The 22,186-nt window shown below is 38.5% G+C and overlaps 2 protein-coding genes across 3 annotated transcripts in view; both read left to right on the top strand.

Annotated features, from left to right (window-relative positions):
* Positions 1-11,779, top strand: part of LEPROT (leptin receptor overlapping transcript) — a 58,684-nt gene extending 46,905 nt beyond the window's left edge. Inside the window, exon 4 of one of the 2 annotated variants that reach the window (XM_057717291.1) lies at positions 11,494-11,779. In XM_057717291.1, coding sequence (XP_057573274.1) covers positions 11,494-11,535 — 42 coding nt within the window. In that variant the 3' untranslated portion in view covers positions 11,536-11,779. The remainder of the gene's footprint in view (positions 1-11,493) is intronic. The other variant, XM_057717289.1, reaches the window with a different exon arrangement.
* LEPR (leptin receptor) overlaps positions 1-22,186 on the top strand; it is a 133,744-nt gene that overhangs the window by 8,670 nt on the left and 102,888 nt on the right. The gene's annotated exons all lie outside the window — the stretch shown is intronic.

The following is a 22,186-nucleotide window of genomic DNA, read 5'->3' as shown; positions in this document are numbered from 1 at the left end:
TCCATTCAGCCAGTCTGTGTCTTTTGGTTGGAGCATTTAATCCATTTACATTTAAAGTGATTATTGACATGTGTGTTCCAATGACCATTTTCTTAATTGTTTTGGGTTTGTATTTGTAGGTGTTTTCCTTTTCTTGTGTTTCCTACTTAGAGAAGTTCCTTTAGCACTTGTTGTAAGGCTGGTTTGGTGGTGCTGAATTCTCTTAACTTTTGCTTGTCTGGAAAGCTTTTGATTTCTCCCTCAAATCTGAATGAGATTCTTGCTGGGTAAAGTATTCTTGGCTGTAGGTTTCTTTCTTTCAGGACTTTCAGTATATCCTGCCATTCCCTTCTGGCCTGCAGAGTTTCTGTAGAAAGGTCAGCTGTTATCCTGATGGGTTTTCCCTTATATGTTGTTTGTTGCTTTTCTCTTGCTGCTTTTAATATTTTTTCTTTGTGTTGAATTGTCGTTAGTTTGATTAATATGTGTCTTGGTGTATTTCTCCTTGGGTTTATTCTGTATGGGACTCTCTGTGCTTCTTGGACTTGGTTCATTATTTCCTTTCCCATGTTGGGGAAGTTTTCCACTATAACCTCTTCCAATATTTTCTCAGACCCTTTCTTGTTTTCTTCTTCTTCTGGGATGCCTATAATTCGAATGTTGGTACGCTTCATGTTATCACTGAGGTCTCTGAGGCTGTCTTCTAGTCTTTTTATTTTTTTATCTTTTTCCTGCTCTGTGGCGTTTATTTCTCCCATTCTATCTTCCAACTCACTTATTCGTTCTTCTGCCTCAGTCATTCTGCTGGTTAGAGCATCTAGAGTATTTTTAATTTCAGTTATTTTGTTATCCATTGCTGTTTGTATTTCTGAGTTCTTATGAACTGTTTCTTGTACTTTCTCTAATTTGTTATCGAGATTTTGTATCATTTTTACTATCATTACTCTAAATTCTTTTTCAGGCATTTTTCCTATTTCCTCCTCATTTATTTGGTCTTGTGGGTTTTTTTCCTGCTCCTTTGCGTGCATGGTGTTTCTTTGTTTCCTCATGGTTGTCCAAGCTTTTGGGGTTGCTTGTCCTGGTGATAGAGGTGTTTATAGAAGACTGTCCAAGCCTCAGACTAATGTCCAAGTATTGGATTAGACGAATATTCAGTCTTGGGTTTTTTTTTTTTGCGTTATTCTGTGACCAGCAGAGGTTCCTTTATTGTTCGTCTGTAAGCCTCGGTGTGTGGGGAGGGAGAGGGTGCAATAGTGGCTCCTTCTCCTGGGAGGGAGTGAGCAGTGGCGCACTGTTGCTTCAGTCAGGCTTGGAGGTGCCTGTTGCAGAGGGCGCTGGTGGCTCAGGCGTACACAGAAAGTCTTAGAGTTGGGCCTCTCTCGGGGTTTTTTCTTTTTGATGCTGGTTTTTTTTTTTTTTTTTTTCTCTAGGCAGCCTCCCTGCTGCTGGCGTTGCAAGGAGTTTTAATCTAGCCCCGCCCGAGCGCCTGAGGGTGCTTGTTATCCCTGAGCGCCTTATGTGGCCCCGCAGGGTGTCTCTCCGCTGCCTGTTGCAGAGGCGCAGAAAGAGAGAGAGAGGCTATGCGCGCGGCTCCTCCCCCTCGCCCCGGAGCCTGCAGCCTCCAGCCGCCATCATGGCCGGGCAGCTCTCAGGGATCGGCACTCCTCTCCGCGGACCTCCTCCCTCCTGTCCTCTCGGTCCGTCACCCTACCGGCAACAATGTTTCTCCCCCTGAACCAGCTCTCCGGTTCCCACGCTCCCGCTCCTGGACCCTCCGTTCAGCCGCGGATCGATGTTTCGGTCCGGGAACGCTGAGCTGCGCTGCGGACCCTCCGTATGTTTCTCACTCCCTCCCGTCTGCCACAGCTCCGACGCTTCACCCTCTTTGAGCCCTCGTAGATGCCTCCCTACCGGCTATGTCAGGTTCTCCGCAGCCCTTTCCGGTGTCCGAGGCCGTCTGCTGGTGTTCAGCTGGTTCTCTGTGGGAATGACTGTGTCCTTCCGTGCATTCCCAATGCATCTGTGGAGAGGGATGCACTCCACGTCTCTCTACTTCGCCGCCATCTTTTTCTCCTCCTCTTCCTTTCTTTTTAAATTGGGATATAGTTGTGTTACAATGTTGCGTTAGTTTAACTGTATAGCTAAGGGGAGTAGAGTTCCCTGTGCTATGCAGCAGGTTCTCACTAGTTATCTATGTTATACATATTAGTGTATATATGTCAATCCCAATCTCCCAATTCATCCTAGCCTCCCTCTTCCCCCCTTGGTGTCCATATGTTTGTTCTCTGTATTTGTGTCTCTATTTCTGCCCAGCAAAGCACTTTTAAAGGCAAGGTGAGGGAATAGAGTTGAGTTTTGATTCTGGGAAGTGAAGATGGCTGTGTAAACCTGTGCTTAGGCAACGAAAAAAAAGAAGTGAGCTCTGGTAGATTAGACCAGACAGAGCCTCACTGAGTGTTCTCATGATTGGTTCTACACAAACCTATTGAAAAATATTCTACCATCATGGGGTTAGGTCCTGACTTAGGTAATATAGAGGATGAAGCCCCATTTTGGTAGGAGGAATTGTAAATGTATAATTTGTGAGGTTATTTTGACCTCTTTCCATTCCCAAATTTCTTTCACACCTGTTTAATGATTCCTGAGATTCCTTTACCAGGAAAACAAAGCTCTAGATAGTATAGTGAATAAGAAAAATTTGATTTAATAGTATGACTAAAACATTCATACTATATGCTAAAGTATAGTCAGTGAATCAATTGGTACAGGAGCTAGCTTAATTTTGAGAAGAGTAGCATGTTGATAAGGAAAAGGACCCAGAAATTCGAAATGGAGGGTGCTATGGAGTAAATGTTTATGTGCCCCTGAAATTCATAAGCTCAAACCCTCTGCCCGCAATGTGATGGTATATGGGGGCAGGGCCTAGGTAGGTAGTTAGGATTTGCTGAGATCATGAGGGCAGAACCCTCATGAATGGGATCAGTGTCTTTATAAGAGTCAGGAGAGAGCTTGATTTCCCTCTCTGCTCTCCTCCGTGTAAAGATACAAGGAGAAGTTGGCAGTCTGTCATCCAGAAGAGGGCACTCACCAGAACCTGACTGTGCTGGCACCTGATTTCGGACTTCCCAGCCTCCAGGATTGTGAGAAATAAATTTCTGTTGTTTAAAAGCTACCCACTTTATGCTATCTTGTTATAGTGCCCCAAGCTGACTAAAACAGAGGGAAAGAACCTCAGAGAGGAGATAAGAAAGAAGAAAAAAGAAAGATGCACTGCAAAAGCAGCGTATGTTTGATCAGGGCCACTTGAAGACAAATAGAGCTTTGTGTTAAAGTACTTGTCCTGGGCCCAGTTCTGCTTTGTGGGATTTAAAGACTTATGTTTGTTTAATATGGACTTCTTATAAAAGATCTCTGTCCCCAGAGGATGCACGAAACAAGTGTTGCTATAGCTTCCACAGGATCTTAGTATGTCAGAGTAGGCAGGATTTTGAAGATTATGTATCCCAGCACCACAATTTTACAAATGAGAAAATTAAGGCACAGAGATGAAAATAAAGCTCAAAATAATAAGGTACAAACTTCCAGTTCCAAGGTAAACAAGTAATAGGGATGTAATGTGCAACATGACAAATGTTAAGCATAATAAAGTGTGATAACTTTAGACACAATCTTTCAGGTATTTAATGCTACAAATAAAACAAACAGAAAAAATAAACTAACATGAAAAAGAGGAATGTAGGAATTAGAAGAAACGAGGAAATTTTGATTATGAGAAGTTTATGATAATTTGTATAGGACACGTTCATTATTAAAATTGATTACCAGTTTAGATAAGTTGTTGGGTAAAAATTAATATACAGAAATGTATTGTATCTGTACAATAGCAACAAAAACTTAGACAAAGAGTTGAAATTAAAAGGTACAATTCTATTTGTAATAGCAATTTTATACACAAACATATCCCTGGGAACTTTATTTTAAACAAGTAAATACAGCATTTCATTCCTTTCATAATATGAAAGAATTGATACAAGGTTATCTCATAAAGTGAACTGGGCTGCAAAAAATCACTCTCACAGAAACTGTTGTGGCAAATGTTGTGTGTTGTATGTTATGTTTATTAATGTGTAACTTCACTATACATATATACATATATACAGCTCATATATCTGTAACTATATATGTTTCATAATATATATCACATGTATTTGTGTGTGTGTGTGTATCTGGCAATTAATTACATAATTAGTATTCAGAATATAAAGTATTTCTACAAGTCAATGAAAGAAAGACAAAACCATGAAAATGTACTCAAACTCATAGTAATCTTGGGAATACAAATTAAAACCACAATAAGATAACTATTTCAAACCTAAGCCTGGTATTAAAAATGCCAGACAGAGAGAGTGCACTTGAAGTGGAGCTGTATTCAGTAGTTAGAAACTAGCTGAGTTTAAACTTCTGGTTTAAAACTACTTGGATTGAAATTCTAGTTGTCACTTCCCGTCTGACTTTGAACAATTTACTTCACTACTCTAAGTCTCACTTTTCTTATCTATGAAACAGGACAGAACAATGAGAAAATGTAGGGGAAGCAGTCAGCACATTGCCTGGCACCTAAGAATAACACTCACCGAATGTTCACTATTATGTAAAATTTGTAACTAGAGTCTGGTGAGTGCTTACTAGGGGCCAGGCGCTGCACTGGGCTAAGTGTCATAGGTGTATTATTATCTCTTTTAATCATCTGTGTTGTGATTATATCCATTCTACAAGCAAGGAAACAGGCATAGAGTGGAGATGAGGGAGCCAGGACTCAAACCCACATCTGGTGACACCAAAGTCTGCATGTAAAACTCTTGGCTTTATTGCCTCACACTGTTGCCACATCTTAGCGGGATACAGATGATTTCCAAGGTTGCGTACGTAAATTCTTTATTACCATTACACACACACAAAACACACACACACACACACACACACACACACAGAGAGCCTATTTCCCTTTCTGGTTAGAAGTTGTGTCATTTTTCAGTATTGTTCTAAAAACAGATTAGTGACAATAGATCCTATAGTGCTTCTATGACCTGTTTGTACAGTCAGCCTACAACATTACTCATAAAAATGTTCTTTTGGAGCCACTGTGGGTCTCTTTGAGCGTATCTGCAATGCCGTCTGTACAGAGAGAGTACACCTGAGAGGAATGAGGATGGGGAATAACACAGCTAAGCCTGTTGGGAAGCCCTCTCTCTGAGGTAAACTGCAGGTTCAGAGGTGGGTATTGTGATTCCGAGCTCCATTCCCCAATGCTCCGTGTTGGAATCTTAGAGTTATAAGGGACTGTAGCAAGTGTCTAAGTTCAACGTTTCTCCTCTGCCAGCTTCACTTTGACAGTGTCCCTGATAGTGCCACTGTGATAGTTGGGGAGGGAGATGCAACCTCACGGGGTGTTTCATTTCATTTGTGGACTCCACTAATGGTTAGAGAGTTCGTTCTTCTACGTTCACGTCTGTAAGTTTCACTCTCGGATGAGTTCTGCCTTCTAAAGCAGCATAGAATAAATATGTATTTTATACACGACGGATCTTTAAAATTTGAAGACAGCAATCAGGTTCTGATCGTGAGGCAGGTTTCCTAAGTGAGAAAGTCGAGTCTCATTTTGTGCTCCATTATAACCACAGCATCTAGAACACTGTGGGAAATAAAGTATGTACTCATGAAATTTCTTGATGAATGACTGAATGAATTTTCTCTTTTCCTCACTAATAGCCTCAGAGTCTTGAACAATTCTTCATGAGATATGGCTTCTAAATTTTTCGTGGACTTAGCGATTCATCTATGGATATGGTCTACTTTCTGAATATCTATTTCTTTGAATGTGAAACATGAGATGTGACCATTAAGTGTTCTTAAATGTGAGCTCTGTGTGGTCAAAGGCCACATATTATATGTAAACAGGTAAATGAGTGGTTGAATGAATAAGTGCTTAAGGGCTGCTCTGGGCAGTTATGGGATAGCATTTGATCCTGCCGTGCTTGGCCACAACGGGTTGGGATAATGGTAAATATCTAATTTTGTTTGGGCCAATTCGATTCCTTTCCTGGAAATTTGGAATAAAGCCCTATCTCTAAAGAGAGGACCTGAAAGGTCTAGCATTGAGGCTGAAGTAGAAACATGACTAGTTGACAGCCTCATGGAGCAGAACCAAGAGCAACAGTGCAGGTCCACAGGGAGAAACACAGAGGAGAGACACAGTCCTGTTGAGAAAAGACCACATAGCTGCCTGCAAACCACGTGGCTCCCCAGCGCCTGGCTCCAGTTTCCATCAGGGTCAGCAGTCTCTACTTTGTGAGATCTCTGAATCAGTACGGTAATCACTGTCCCACTCTGACAGACACACACACACACACACACACCCACACACACACGCATTTATTAAAGCTTGCTTAGGTTAGTTCTATTCCTTCCAAACTATCCCTGCATGGAACAGTTTATTCAACCAAATATAACACTAATTCTTTTTTTTTTTTAATTTTTATTGGAGTATAGTTGATTTACAATGTTGTGTTAATTTCAGGTGTACAGCAAGGTGAATCAGTTATACATATACATATGTCCACTCTTTTTTAGATTCTTTTCCCACATAGGCCATTACAGGGTATTGAGTAGAGTTCCCTGTGCTATACAGTAGGTCTTTATTAGTTAGTTATTTTACATATAGTAGTGTGTACTTTTCGATCCCAATCTCCCAATTTCTTTCTCCCCCTCCTTTCCTCTCCGGTAACCATAAGTTTGTACAACACTGATTCTTGACTTATATTCTGCACACAGATAACTAAAAGGTCCAGGTTTTTTCACATGAACTGCTGCTAAAATGATTGTGTATTTGATTTTTCTGGAAAATTTGCTCATGCACCCATTCTTTCAGTGACAGTAAATTAAGCAGCTGTTTACCACATGTGAATGTACTCTTTACAGTTTAGCTATTTGCCTGTCAGTTGTCACTTTTTGCTGCTGACAAGGACTGTTGCCTCTAATAATCTTCCCTTTCTATTTGCTTCTTAACAGCAGTGGAAAAACAAACAAACAAACAGATGAGCAAATACCGAGGTCATGAGCAGTAATGAGTAGGATAAGAGCTCTTAGTGTGGGCTTGAGCAGGGATGACACAGTGCTCAAAATACATGATGTTTACTCTATCTATTTTGGGTAAGAAGAGAACATTTTGCCTACTTCCTGTTTTCCTCTTAGATATGGGGTTGTTGAAGGTGTAGTAAATAAATAGTGGATAACTGGAGTGTTATATGTGATATTATACATATATATATATATATACACACATATTTCATATAAATTTCTACCTAAGGACATACACATAGTTATGGGAAAACTGAGTAAGATTTCTACTAGGATCTCAGCGCATTTAGATAAATTAAATTGGTTACATTTATGGACCAGCGTGTGTACTCGGGACTTTTCCTCTTTGATTATGCATCTCGAATAAAAGTGAAGGTTAAACTTGGCCCTCCAACCGAATTCACCAACAGAGAAATACCCATTTCCAAGCTTCTTTCCAGCAATTCCAGTTTGTAAGGGACCCTCCTGGCCCTTATGACTTGTGGGTTCAGTTTCAGGGGTGGGAGGGGACATGAGGAAGAAGCCTTTTTCTTTTTCTTTTTTGTAGTCCAAACGGCTGTGCAGTAGTCAAGCCTGTACGCAGTCCATCCTCCATTTTCATTACCAATAAAAACAGTATCATGCTGAGAGAAGACATTTCAATCCTGCCTCTGTTACTTCTTAGCCATACAACCTTTCTGTAGTTCTCTTAATTTCTTTGCACTTCAGTTTCTTTGGATCTGAAATGAGGTTAACACTACCAACTTATAGGCATTGCTGTGAGAGGTAAAAGACAATGTGTATAAAATACTTAACGTACTGCCTGGCATTAGCAAGTGTTCCGTAGATGATGAGAGTCTGCTGTCCATGCCTCCAAAGATAAATACAGAAAACACTGTATGAAGTAGAGGCTAAGAGAAGCATTTTTTATAAGAGCATAGTTCATTTTCTGATAGTCCTGAAGTTAGTTTAAAAAATCTTAAAAATTTGCCAGTTGTAATACAGTTTATTTAGAGGCCTATCCTGGGGATAGTATGAATTCTCCTATGAGGACTATCCCAGGCTGCTTGTTTGGTGAGAACAAATTCCCTTGCGCTTCTTAAATTTCTGTTTTCTTGATAGAGAGTCTGTTTTCCCTAATGCACTGTGGTTTTCTCAGTGTTTCCCCTTTCAATCTGAGTAGTTTCAATCTGGACTATGGCAAGAATGGTATTTAGAGGAAAAAGACAGGAGGAATAGCAGTTCTTTGCAATGAATACTGTTTTAAGACCTCAGGTCATTCTACAATAATCTTTCATCCCTTCTTAGACATTTTATGGAAGATGGCCTATCCTGTGTATTTTTGATCCTTGGATCTAAGAAAAAGTTCTTACTAGCCAACTGCTGTGCATTTCAAGGCTGAAGTGCTTATATTTAGGTTTGAATCCTCTTGGATGCCTTATGGAAGTATCTTCCAACCTCCTGCTGGAGTGAGTTTCCTCAAACTTAAACTAAGAATCAGAAAGGACTGTGATGATGTAGTTGATTTCAGAAGTGTAAATAATTGATCAAGTTCTTAGAATACTGGACCAAACTTGTAGGGGAGGCTGAGGAATATGGATGCCCATCAACTTTTAATAATAGAAAGGAACACTATTTGGGAAACAGGGCATTGGGTAGACCAGATGACCACAAAGTTACCACTCCAAGATAAAAACTGTTGACTGAGCAATATGCAGTCATATGCATGGGTGTGTGATGTGCTTCTGTTTCCTTACCCCAAGTAGATCGTCACTGCTGGCAGGGAGATGAGGCTGGCCTTCAAAATTTGCTGCTGCTTGTTCATATGTTAAGAGGTTAATATTTGTCATGTACTTAAAACCTCTTTATGGTACTTCCCTGGCAGTCCAGTGGTTAAGACTTCATGCTTCCAGTACAGTGGACATGGGTTTGATCCCTGGTCAGGGAACTAATATCCCACATGCCACACAGCACGGCCAAAAAATTAAAAAAAAAATCTCTTTATGGTAAATGGTATAGGCAATTAATTTCTTACATAAACAGAATGTATCAAGGAGATCAGATTAGAAGAGGTCCCATTTCCAGCTAACAAGTCTATGTCTGTTTGTGCTTAGATTGTCAAACTTCAGAAAAATCTCAAATTTCTCATGTTACTCCGAAGCAAGAAATGCGATTTCTTGGTATCTCACTAAGTTACTGACTTTTGCTAAATAATAGACTATTAAGATGACCAAATATCATCTTTTACCTGTCCTTTAGTTTAAAATTTCGAAGAGAAGTGTCATCAGATTTATTAATGTGATTCATTCTCTAACATTTTCTCTGTTAGGAGAGAGCCCCTTTCTCCTCTGATTGACTGCCTAGGGGAATCTCTGGTATAAAGAGCAAACATCCTTTTTAGCAAATAGCCAGATATGACAGCAGTGAGTATGCAGATAATCTTGCTTATTTTATCATCCATCAGGGCAGAGATGGAAACATTGTGAGCTGGGAACGTTGAGTTTTGTATTCTTGCCTTTTAGAAGGTATCTGTTAGGAGTAAAGTAAAATGGATTGCTTCTAAAATTGTAAGATGGGCTATAGGGCAGCATTTCTATTTAATTAGCTTTTTTTTCTCTTTGTATTTTCTGCTGAGAAAAATGGAGTTGGACCTAAGCTATCTATTCATTGAAGCATTCAGGCTGCTTAGAATCCTTTTAGGTTAAAAGGTTAGTTTCTTAGGTTAGCTAAGAACACTATTGATGGCCACTCTAAAAAGGATAGATAGACAATTTGTAAATTCAATTTCATGTCAATTATAATCTACTTTTATGCTTCTTTCTGTGCTGTGTGTATTTACCAAACTCAATCATAGTTTCTACCTCTAATAAGAAAAGATTGGTGGTAAAAAATTTTTTCTACCCACAGGTGGGGGTGGAAGACAGTCCTTCTTCCTTCCCTCTCAAAGCATCCAGGATTCTAATTTCAAAATCATATATTCTTTCTCCACTTCTAATCTAATGTTAAATCATATTGATTTTGTCAATAGTTTTTCTATTCATTCTCCACTTTCCATTACCATTGTTATTATATTAGCCCAAGTTCTCTTACGCCATTCATTAAATGTTTACTCTGCATTAATTTATCTATTCAACAAGTATTTATTATTTACATACTATGTACTAGGGATTAGCAGCTGGAAATACCAGAAATAATCAAGATGAAACCTCATGTTAGGTACAATCTTCTTACCTGAGTCATTGCAAAAGCCTTCAGATAGGTCTTTTATGTAGTCTCTCTCCCTACATTACATTAAAAACACTACTGCCATTTTAATTTTAATGCTTCATTCTGGCTTGCAAGACCAAGAGTGTGTGGCCCTAGTCTTCTTTCCAGGGTTATCTCACATTATGCTCTTAATTTTCCTACATTTTGGATACATTTATCTGCTCGGTATGCTACCATGATCCCTGGCCTTTCCTAGTTTCAGCAGTTATGTTGTTCTTTTCATAGATTCTGACTCCTCCTTCCCCCACCCCAATCCCATATGACAAAATCCATCCACTTTTAAAGGTCACTTTAATGATCACTTTCTTCAAGATTTTCCTGATCTCCCTACTCCTTCCTCTTTGGCGGATCCTTGGGATTTGTCCTCCAGCATTGGTTTTTATTATCTAGCTACCCAGACTCTGTCCTGACACTTTCCAGATTGCTTACCTAACAACATAAAAAGAGACTTAGACGTGCCCTAAGCAGTTGTCAGCAACTGCCCCAGCATATTTTCTCTTATTTCTGGTACACTCTTGTTCTCTGCCAGTTCTCCTCAGACTCTGCCAGTTCTTTGTCCATCTCTGTCCTCTTTTCTCTGCACCTCCACCAATTCTGGGTTTTAGGTATTTCTACTTGTTCTCTTGGCATTTGATAATTCATTCCTCATAGTGCATTTTAACTAGTTTGTGTGCCGTTTTTTTCTTAAAGTGGATATTCTTGGGTAAGATCCTGCTTTTACTCCAAAATCTTCAAAATCCAATCCTGTCTGGAGCCAAACCAATACTAATCCTCCCCTCTCTATTCCCCCAAGGTGGGGAAGTGGTCCATCAATTTTCTTTTTCTCACACTCTTCTCCTTTAAAGAAAATTGTGGAAAAATTCATGTAACATAAAATTTACCATCTTTATCATATTATTGTGCAACCAGTCTCTAGGACTCTTTTCATCTTGCAAACTTTCTTTGTATTTTTAAACAGCTATTTATTTGCTTGCTTTACCCTTGCCTGTTAGACTGAACATTTCTTGAGAACAAAGCTATATTATTGACTTTTGTATTGTTTATCAAACTCCCTGTTATAGTCAATGAATAATTGCTCCATGAAGTTGAATTGACCCAAGTTTCCCCTATGTTCTCATCTAATGTGCACAGGAACCCTACCCTGCTAGCAAACCTGGATTCTGCGATCAATGAGAGAGTGCATCTTGAAAACATTTCCACTTATGTAAGCCAGCAAGAAGAACGTCAACAGAGTTAGAAGTTGGCCTAAGCGGCATTACATCTGCTTAGGACGTTTTGCTTTTTGGCTTAACTGTTACATGGCGCTGTTGTTTTTGTTCTGGGAGGTGGGAAAGCTGTTTTATTTATTTTAAGAAGGCAGAAAGCCAGGAACACATAATTGAAAGGAAGTTTCTGTGCTGGCATATTATTATTGTAACTAAGATGGTAACTAATAAATTGCAACTTCCTTTCGTTTGAAGTGGTTGATATGACCTGGAGTTTAATATTTTACACTTGTGAAATTGCCAAGTGACAAATACTTTCATGATTCCTGTTTTTTAAAAAAGCCTCTAAATTTACACTCTACTAGTAATGTGCGCCTTTACATAATAGCCTCACAAAACTATACTGTACACACCACTCGTGTTCTCCATACTTAGGGGAAACCTATCTCCCTGCTCCCCATCCATATTTCTGAAGATATTCAGAAGGCTTACATCTCTTATAGTCACCTCTAGTTCTGATTTCCTACTTCTGGAATTCTTTCTCTTGTCTGCATTTTGTCTGTTGTGGCTGTTCTCTATCCTCTACACAACATGTGCCCCAAAGCATCCCATTTTCCTTGGTTTCTCAGATATATCACTTATTTAAGGCAGCTGTCTAGAAGAGGTATTTAAATGATTTAAATGGAGAAAGAGGTAGCACAGAGATAGAGTTTACCTTACATAATAATGGTGCAAAAATTTTTTAAATCAGATTTTAGGCACACTGTTCTTAAACTTTCTTAGCCATTTTTATTACTGGAAATATTTTGGGGACTGACTTCACTCTTCAGTTTCCAGGGTCTCCTGCAACATCACTGATTCCTTTCCACTTTCTTTATTGCTCATATCTGAGCCTCTATTCTCTTTCTGCAAGTTGGTTCTTGGAATATCACAATCCCTCCAAATGTTGTCTTTTGTTTATCTTGCCCCAATTTCTATCTATCATGCCCTGGGACTATCATTACATAATTATAATGGCAAATATTTTTGATTTGTTTTTACTAAAAAGATAATTATCTTCCTGAAATAAATTTAGTTTTAGAACAGTTTTAAATCTAAAGGAAAATTACATAGATAGTACAGAGAGTTTTTCTGTACCTTGCACCCAGTTTCCCTTATTACCAAGATCTTACATTAGTATGGTTCCTTTGTCACAATCAATGTGCTGTTATTGATACACGATTATAGCTTAAGTCCACACTTTATTCAGATGTCCTTAATAGTTCCTTAATGTCCCCTTTCTGTTCCAGTGTGCCATACAGGATACCATGTTACATTTAGTTTTCACATGTCCTTCGGCTCTCCATAGCTGTGATAGTTTCTAAGACCTTATTTTTGATGACCTTGCTGATTTTGAGAAGTACTAGTCAAATAGTCCCTCAGTTGAGATTGTGTGATGTTTTTATCATGATTACAGCAGAGTAAAGTGTTTTTTGGGGAAGACCACGAAGGTAAAGTGTGATTTTCATCAACATGATCTATCAGTGTGGATGTTGACCTTGATCATTTGGCTGAGGATGTATTTATCAGGTTTCTCCACAGTAAAGTTACTCTTTCCCCCCTCTTTCCATATTGTACTCTTTGGAAGGAAGTCACTCTGTGTAGCCTACACTTAAGAAGTGGGGAATTATGCCCCCCCCCCATAAATTATTTAGAGTCTTTCTGTATGGTAGATTTGTCTCATCTCCATACTTAATTTATTTATTCAATCATTTATTTATATCAGTTGGACTCATGAATATTTATTTTATGTTCTGGGTTATAATCCAATACTACTTTACTTCTTTTGTTGCTTAAATTGTTCCATTTTTGACCATTGGGAGATTTTTCTGTTGACTCCTGGGCCCCTGCTTCTCTTTGACATGCTCCTATCATTGAGGGATTTTTGTTTTTTTATTTGCTTTAGGACTTCCTTATTTTCTGGTACTATAAGATGTTCTGGTACATCTTGTACATTTTCTGCTCCAGCTCCAGAATCATTCACTTCTCCAAGGATTCTTGGTTCCTCTTATTGGATAATGGCATTAGAAACCAAGATCTAGGTGTTAGGTGTGTTCATTACTATTGGGTTGTCATGGCTTCTAGGACCTTTCAGCTGACAGAGCAAGGAGATATATGTGTGTGTACTAATACTTGTGTATACTTATATCTATAAAATGTTTCTGTTTGTATCCACCTATGTCTGTATTAAGCTAAATATGAGTTCATATTGATGTCTCTAACTCTAATCCATTACCACATGGATTGTTCTAGTCTTCCCTCACTTTGTTGTCTGTCACTTCCCACTCAGACAGTGAGAATCCTGACTCTCTCCATCAGCTGTACGTTTACTTAATTGTTCAGTTCCAGTATACAAGTATAGTAGTCTCAGAATTATTAACCTGTTCCCCCATGGAATACAACTTTATCAGCTAGAGTGCAATGTTTGTGTTCAATTTCTTTTGCCTTTCGTATTAAGCCTCCACTCATTTCCAAAGATACTTAAGGCTGCACCTTCCTCCCTAACTCCCTTCAGCGAAGTTTTTTCATATATTTGTAATATAGTTAGATTATTTTTTCACATTCTGAATTCCTTTCTAAGATTCCCTAAATGATTTTCTAAAATTTGCACACATAAAGGTTCATACATCATGCTTAAAGTTCTATGGATTTTGACAAATGCATAATCCAAATGATATCCATGACTATAGTATCATAAAGGATAATTTAATGTCCTAAAAAGCTCCTTGTGCTTCACCTATTTATTTCTTGCCTCCTTCCTCTGAACCCTAGGAACCACTAATTTTTTACCATTTTATACTATTGCCTTTTCCAGATGTCATATAATTGGAGTATAGGATATAAATTTTTAAGACTGACTTACTGAGCAATATACATTTAACATTAATCTATGTTTTTTCATGACTTGATACCTCATTTCTTTTTACTGTATTCCATTGAATGGGTGTACCTATATCATTTTCCTTTTCTCCTGAAGATCTTGTTACAACATTTCTTGCATCTCCAGTTCTGCTGGAGATGTATTCATTCAGTTTTTTTCACTTGAAATCTTTATTTCTCCTTCACTTTTGAAGTATAATTCCACTGGATATAGAACTTTAGGTTTTTGGTTTTTTTCTTTCAACAATGAAATCTTTCATTCCACTCTTTTCTTGGTTGCATGGTTTCTGATGAGAAGTCCTTTGTCATTCTTAACCTTGTTTCTCTATATAGGTACATTGATTTTTCTCTTTTGGCCTTTTTAAAAGATTTTGTCTTTCTCTTTGCTTGTCTGTAGTTTGAATATGATATGTCTATTTTTAGAAACAATATATTCTGCTTGATGTTCTCTGAGCTTCCTGTGTTTTGGTCTGATGACTTTCATTACTTTTGGAAAATTGTTATCCTTTAGTCATTTCTTCTGTTCCATTATCTCTTTCTTTTCTCTCTGCCATTACAATTTCACAAATATTACCCTTTTGAAATCATCCCACACATCTCAAATGTTCTGTTCTGGTTTTTCATTATTTTACTTTTTTGAATTTAAGTTTAGGGAGTTTCTATTGACTTGTCTTCAAGCTCATTCTTTTCCTGTCTGTGTTAAATCTGTTGATATGCCCTTTGAAGGCATTCTTCATTTCTATTACAGTGTTTTTGATTTCTAGCCTTTAAAAAAATTCTTCTTAGAGTTTCCACCTCCCTGTTTATATTACTGACTCTTGCATGTTGTCTGCTTTTCTTTTCCCCATTATAGCCCTTAGCATATTACTCATAGTTGTTTTCAATTCCTGGTCTGGTAATTTTAACACTTGTGTCATATTTAAGTTTGGTTCCGATCATTGTTTTCTCTCTTTAGACTGTGTTTTTCTTGCTACTTGTCATATCTTGTAATTTTTTGTTGAAAGCTGGACATATTATATCGGGGAATAGGAACTGAAATACATAGGCCTTCAGTGTGAGAATTTATATTAATCTGGCTAAGATTTGGGCTGTTTTTAATATTTGTAAGAGCAACATGTACCAGAAACTTCAAATTCCTCTAGTATCCTCATTTTTGTCTCCACACTTGATTTAGGGCTTCCTTAACTAGTGCTTCTTCATGCCTCTGGGAGACCAACCAGAGACTTGAAGGCAAGTTGACTATACTGTACTTTTTTCATCCTGGAAGGAGAGAAATTACACACTTACTGTAACTGACACATAGTCCTGGTATTTGTTTGTCTTTCCTGCCTGTAGTATGTCAGCCAGCAACACTCCATGGGGGCTTAGAGAGTGTTTGATACACTGACACAGCAGCTAGTAAAACACTGCATTGGATTAACGAATGCACTTTCCAGCAAAGAGGATGTGGCAGTGGGCACATGACCATGAAGCCATTGTCTCTTTCCTATTCTGTACCATTCAGAAGCTGCTGGTCTGATGGAGTGATGCAATGGCCTTTGAAGGGGCAGCTGTGGTGACAGCTTAGAAATGATGCTTTGTAAGGATGGAGTGCTATCCTTCAGGATATATCCTGGATATCCTCCAATGAAAATTGATATACACCCTGCGCTAATGATTATTATATAGTGCTGTGTCCCCAATCACTAGAATACATGAGAAGTAAGGGATAGATGTAGGGATGTCCTTGTTTACCATCACTCCCAGTAATCCATTTGGTAAATGTATGCTTTTACAGGGCTAGAGTTCCTGGATGTCAAGCAGGGAACAGTTTCTCAGAAAGTTCCATTAAATGTTATGCTTCAGTTAACTCTGGCCACTTTAGACTCCTCAAACAAGGAGACAAGCAGCAAAAAATAGACACCGTCCTGGCAGAGATGATTAACTCCTGGAAGTGGTAGGACTGTTGATGGTGACATTAGGGAAAAATACATTTAGCATCCAGATAATCCACTCAATTGTCTCTTGATACTCCCCTGCCTAAGTTGATACTACATGTACAAGTGAAGTAGGCATGGCCTGAGAAGGAGGGCATGGTAATCAGTGGCTCACACATATCAAGATTACAAGGCTGGGTCACTCACAAGTTAAGCTACCTAGGCTAGCAGAGATGCTAGCTGAGCAAAGGGAATTTGGAATAAGAAGTAGAGGAGGGTAATGACAAGAATCAACTATGGTCCAGAGACCAGCTGCAGTAATGGAAGCTATAGTCTGTCCCACAACCCTTCATCTTGAAAGTTTTTCCAAGAGGAAAGACTAACAGAAATCTCTTAGAGAGCTCTTCCCAGCTAAGGTAAACTTATTATGGGAAGCAAACAGATTCAAGCAGCGCTAGATGTGGATTGTAGTAGATGCTGTGGTATGTTGCTCAGATTATGCCTTGGGAAGCAAGACTCTCATCTCTCCATCTGCTAGAAGTGCTGACATCACACAGCTGAGCCCAACCTAAGACTAGCCATTGGAGAAAGAAAGCCAACTCAGCCATGATTATGCCTCCACCTCAGGAGCAATGACTGATCAGTGCAGGCAGTATAAAGCCCTTTCTCCTTGCCTCTGTTAGGAACATCTCACAAGGATCAACCCAGTTTCAGAGTTCCTTGTGAGACTGTCTTGGGCATCTATGGCCTTTCTTCTTTCCCAGATGTCTAATCCTGTTTCCCTCATTCCTTTGCAGGCAGTGTTCTGTGGATCACTCCCCAGTAAACCACCTGCATACAAGTCTCCATCTCTGGGTCTGTTTCCTAGGAAACCCAATCTTTGACATGCAATGAGGGGACCTGAGAATGTATAAAGATATTGCAGCTTATCTCAATCTTTTCTTTAATGGGTGAGCTTAAATCTTAAATGGGAGGAATGGTGGGTTGAAGGATAGAAAATAAAGATGATATAGGTAAATGATCAAAGTACTGGCATCTGTGGTAAGAATGAGACAAAAGTAAGAAGACATCAATCCAAAATAGGCCTGGCAGTACTGAGTCTAGAAACACAAAGTATGATGGAGATCATCTAGGGAATTACTGAAGGGATTGAAAGAGAGTCATAGTGAAGATTGTTGAAGAAAGAAATTTCTGTGTTAAGTGTGCTCCAAAACTGAGCACACAAGTGATATCAGCCTGCAATGTCTTGGTGGGGGTTTATGTCCCCTGAGGTCTCAGTCTGCCTATTTTTGCTGTATAAAGGATTCTAGAGGGTCTCATGGAAAGTCTCTGCCCCATCCTACAAAGTAGGGGTGAAAAGGGTAGGTCAGCTGATAGGGAAAGTGAGTAGGTGGGGTTTTAAGAGTTTCTGTTTTGTTTTTAGACATTGGGGTGATTTAACCTTGCTAATATAAAACTTTCTTAGAATGGGGTGAAAAGGTGGCCTGTCAAAGTGTCAAGGTCATGCTGTCCATCCCAAAAGAGCCAAAATTGCTTGGAAAAATCAACAGTGCTCTTCTCTGGCACTTGACACTTCAAATGTTGGATTGTTTTCCTTACCTTTTCAATCTCTCTGTTGCTGTAATCAGTTTTTCCTGATCCTAGAGTCTTTGTCTGACAACTCAATGAGATTTATCACATGGGTGTGTTTCATGCTATGCAGCTTGACTGTAACCTTTGGAAGGCAGGAATCATGTCTGTTTTGCTAGCTGCTGGTTGTCCAGCCCTATGCCAGACCTTGGCTATGAGTAAGTGCTCAATAAATTAGTTGTATGACAGAGTGAATTTTGGGCAAGTCATTTAATGTCTAAGAGCGTCTGTTTCCACATCTATTGAAGTGGGAAGAAAAGACACATTTACTTTCTTCATTATATATGTGCAGTATTTTAATATTTAAAAGAAACAACCACATGTAAAATTAATTCTTTTATAAAAAGCCCTCAATCAAACCATTTAGATTGAAAGAGAACATTTAGCCCACTCTCACACGTGGCACAAAAATCTTTTCTGTTGTATTCCTGACAAATAGTTATTCAGCTTTTACTTAAATAGTTCCACTGACTGGCAACCCAGTCCATCCTAATGAATTCCACTGTCAGAGAACTCTCGAGTAGTGATACAAAAGATGTGGTCCTAGGACCAGCAGCACCAGCGCAACCTGGGATCTTGTTAGAAATGAAGAATCTTGGGCCCCACACCATGCCTGAGTCAGAATCTACATTTAACAGGATGCCTGGTGATTCACCTGCACATTAAAATTTGAAAAGTATTGCCCTAGAGTTTTGGTTTACAATATTGATCTGGAAGTTTATTCTTTATAGTACCCGCTCATTAGTCTCAATTTAGTTTCTTGTAACTTTATATAAATTCAGACTGTTCCTTATTCCACATGACAGCTGTTCAAATATTTGAAGGCAGAATCGAAATTGTTCTTTTGCTGGACCCTTCTCAGATTGTGAAGCCCGGAACCCTTCCTGTCCTGAGCTTTCCCATAGTACCTTTATCCTGCACGACTGTTTTAACAAGAATATGAGTCCATAACTGAAGCATTTATGAAAGGAAAGGCAGGCTACCTCATCCCTTTGCCCTTAAGATTGGCAGAATGCGAAGAACAAGAAAGAACATCTGAGCTGATTATTTATACACTCAAGCTTCAGGGCATATAAACAGGATGAAACCACTTATCTCACCCTAACTGATTGTTTTCTACAGATTGTGGCATTTTCCTAAATTTTCTCTCTTTTCAGGCACTGTTCTTCAAGCTCAGTCTTCTTTTTTCTAAACAAAAAACACCCTGTTTATTTAACTACCTCTTGTATGGCAGGATTGGAATGGAAACTTTTTGAGAGAAGCAATAATGTCTTACTCACGTATATATTTTAAATTTCAAGTTAGATCAGTGCTTAGCACATAATATGCTATTAATAAATATTTTTTGAATACACAAATGAATTAATGAATAGGGGAATAAATGTGGTTGTAGGCCTTCGTTGCCATCTTTTGAAAACACATTAGTGTGTTACTGTTGTGACAAAATGTGGCATCATAAATTGGGCAGGGTATTCCATGTGTTGTATGATTATCTTAAAGTAGTGGTATTATTATTTCTCCTAATTTAGACTTTATGCTTTGATGAGCTCAGCCTAATAATGACAAAAGAGAATAGCTGTATTTAGAAAGCCGTAGTAGACCTCTGTGAAGTTGATTTAGCTTATCAACAAGGTGGAATCTGCTTTAAAGGGCATTTTTAGAGTTTTTTTTTCCTTTTGGATCTGAGGGGCTTTCCAAGATTAGACATTCTCTCCTAGCTAAATAAACTGCTGAGCTAGATCCCCTTACCTCCTCTCCGTCATGCTTTGCTTCCTGATTCCTCTATCTGAAACTACTTCCTTCACCTGAAGTCACTTCTTCACTGAGTACTAACTATGAAAAAAAAATGTGGGGAGAGTGGTAAGTGCAGAACAGATGGGTAAACATGATGATCCAAGAAAGATGATGGCGAAATATGACAGTTTCTGGCGCTGGATATAATAAAAGGTAGAAACAGAGGAATGGGAAACAGACTGGCTTTTTTGCCATGGCAACAATAAGCGCGTTTATTATATAAACAGAGGGAGGAAAGGCAATTATTTGGTCCCTGTGCTTTTCTTTCCTAACCCTGTGATTCTCTAGTTTTTGGTTTATTCTCAACAGATGGTAGTCAGTTACCTTGCAATGACATTGACCATTTCCTTAAATGTCCAAGATGTGCAGGTATACACTTGACTTTAATATTTTACTATGAAAAATAAATAAATCAAGGATTTCTTTAAGAGCTCATCAAAGAATAGCTTGTGTCCTATGTTCTCAAGCTTGGAAGAGTGCCCTCTTTAAAAGTTTGTATCTTAACTTTGATACAGTAAACTTACAAGCAGAAATCAAGGTACCATTTTCTTTCCAATTCAACATTGTTAGAAAATTTTGGATTCATTCATGTATGCCTCAAGGTTGAAAGATCATCAGTGAGTGTGTGACAGAGAAACACTAAGTGATTCTATTTTAAAAGGAAAAACCAATGTGCATTGACTAGCTGCCCTTGATAGTTCAAAAAGGTACTTTCCTTTGCTATGTCAATATGCACCTGATGCCCTTTGGTACCAGTGGGAAATGGAAAGCTATTAAATGTTTATGATAGTGAAACATTGTATTTTAGGAGATAGGATAAGTGGAAGGGGGTGGGGAATAGATGGCAAACCAATTGCAATCCAAGAACACAGCACATTTCCCAAAGAGAATTGCTGTGTTTTCACAATATTCTTCCCTTTCTAGAAGGGGCTGTGCAAAATTGAAAACTGTAATAAGTTTTCTGAATAATCCCAAAATTTGCAACATGAGCTATAGGATGCATTGGGGGTAAGTTTCCTACACAGCTAAATATAGTCTTACCATATGATCCAGAAATCAATTCCCAGGGATTTACCCAGTTAATTTGAAAATTTATGTGCACACAAAAACCTGTATGTGAAAGTTTATAGCAGTTCTACTCGTCATCAACAACACCTGGAAATAACCAAGATGTCCTCCAATAGGTAAATGATAAACAAACTGTAGTACGTACATACAATGAAGTACCATTTGGCATAAAGAAGAATAAGCTATTAAATCACACAAGATGTGGATGAATCGCAGCTGCATATTTCTAGGTGAAAGAAGCCAGTCTGAAAAGGCTACACACTCCATGACTTTATCTACATTCTGCAAAGGCAACACTATATAGACAATAAATAGACCAGTCATTACTGGAGTTTTAGGAGGAGGGAAGGTTGAATAGGTGAAGTACAGAGAATAATGGTGGTGAAATCATTCTTTATGACAATGTAATTGTGGTACTTGACACTATGCATTTGTCAAAACCCACAGAACTCTATAGTACAGAGAGGCAGCCTTAATGTACGCAAATTTAAAAAATATTTAGGAGTCAAGGGATTTCAGGGTGGAATACAGACCATGACAAAATAATCTATGTTATAAATATATGAATAAAACCTCAGTGTAAGGGGGTTAGGGGAAAAGTTGGCTGACCTAAATAACTTTGGAAAAGAGTGGAGTGAAAAAAGCAATTGTGCACAAGCACTGTACTCCAGTTGATAAAGTCTTCCCTGGGGGAATGGGTTGACAATTCTGAAACTAGTTGTATACTGGAATCAAAAAATTAAGTAAATGGATGTCAGATAGTAGGAGCCAGGTTTCTTACTGTTAGAGTGGGAGTTGATAGGCAAGGAAGGGGAGAAGGAAGGAATGATCCCTGAGGATATGGATTAGATTTGGAGACACAAGTATGAACTCATGCTTACCTTACCACAGATACAGATGTTTACATATACATATGGGGATTATATATATATATATATATATAGATTAGCTATATGCACATATATTTTATTTTTTTGTTCTGTCAGCTGAAAGGGCCTAGAAGTCAGGTCACATTTATCACCTGTGTATTTGATTCTAATACTATTCTCCAGTAAAAGGAACCAGGAATCCTTGGAGAAATGGCTGATTATAAGGAAACAGACAAGATGAGCCGGGAGCATCTTATACTGTGAGAAAGTGTAGATGTGCTAAAAAAAAATACCCATAGTAATAGGGCATATCAAGGGAGACAAGAGCCAATGGAAGGAATTCCCAATGGCCAAAGATGGAACAATTTGAGTAGCAAAATAAATAAAATAGTATTGAATTATAATCCAGAATATGAAATAAATA

This window comes from Hippopotamus amphibius, chromosome 1 (assembly GCF_030028045.1).
Source record: "Hippopotamus amphibius kiboko isolate mHipAmp2 chromosome 1, mHipAmp2.hap2, whole genome shotgun sequence".
In the NCBI taxonomy this organism is placed as follows: Eukaryota; Metazoa; Chordata; class Mammalia; order Artiodactyla; family Hippopotamidae; genus Hippopotamus; species Hippopotamus amphibius.
The sequence above is the reverse complement of the archived record's forward strand: the minus strand, read 5'-3'. Positions and strand labels throughout refer to the sequence as shown.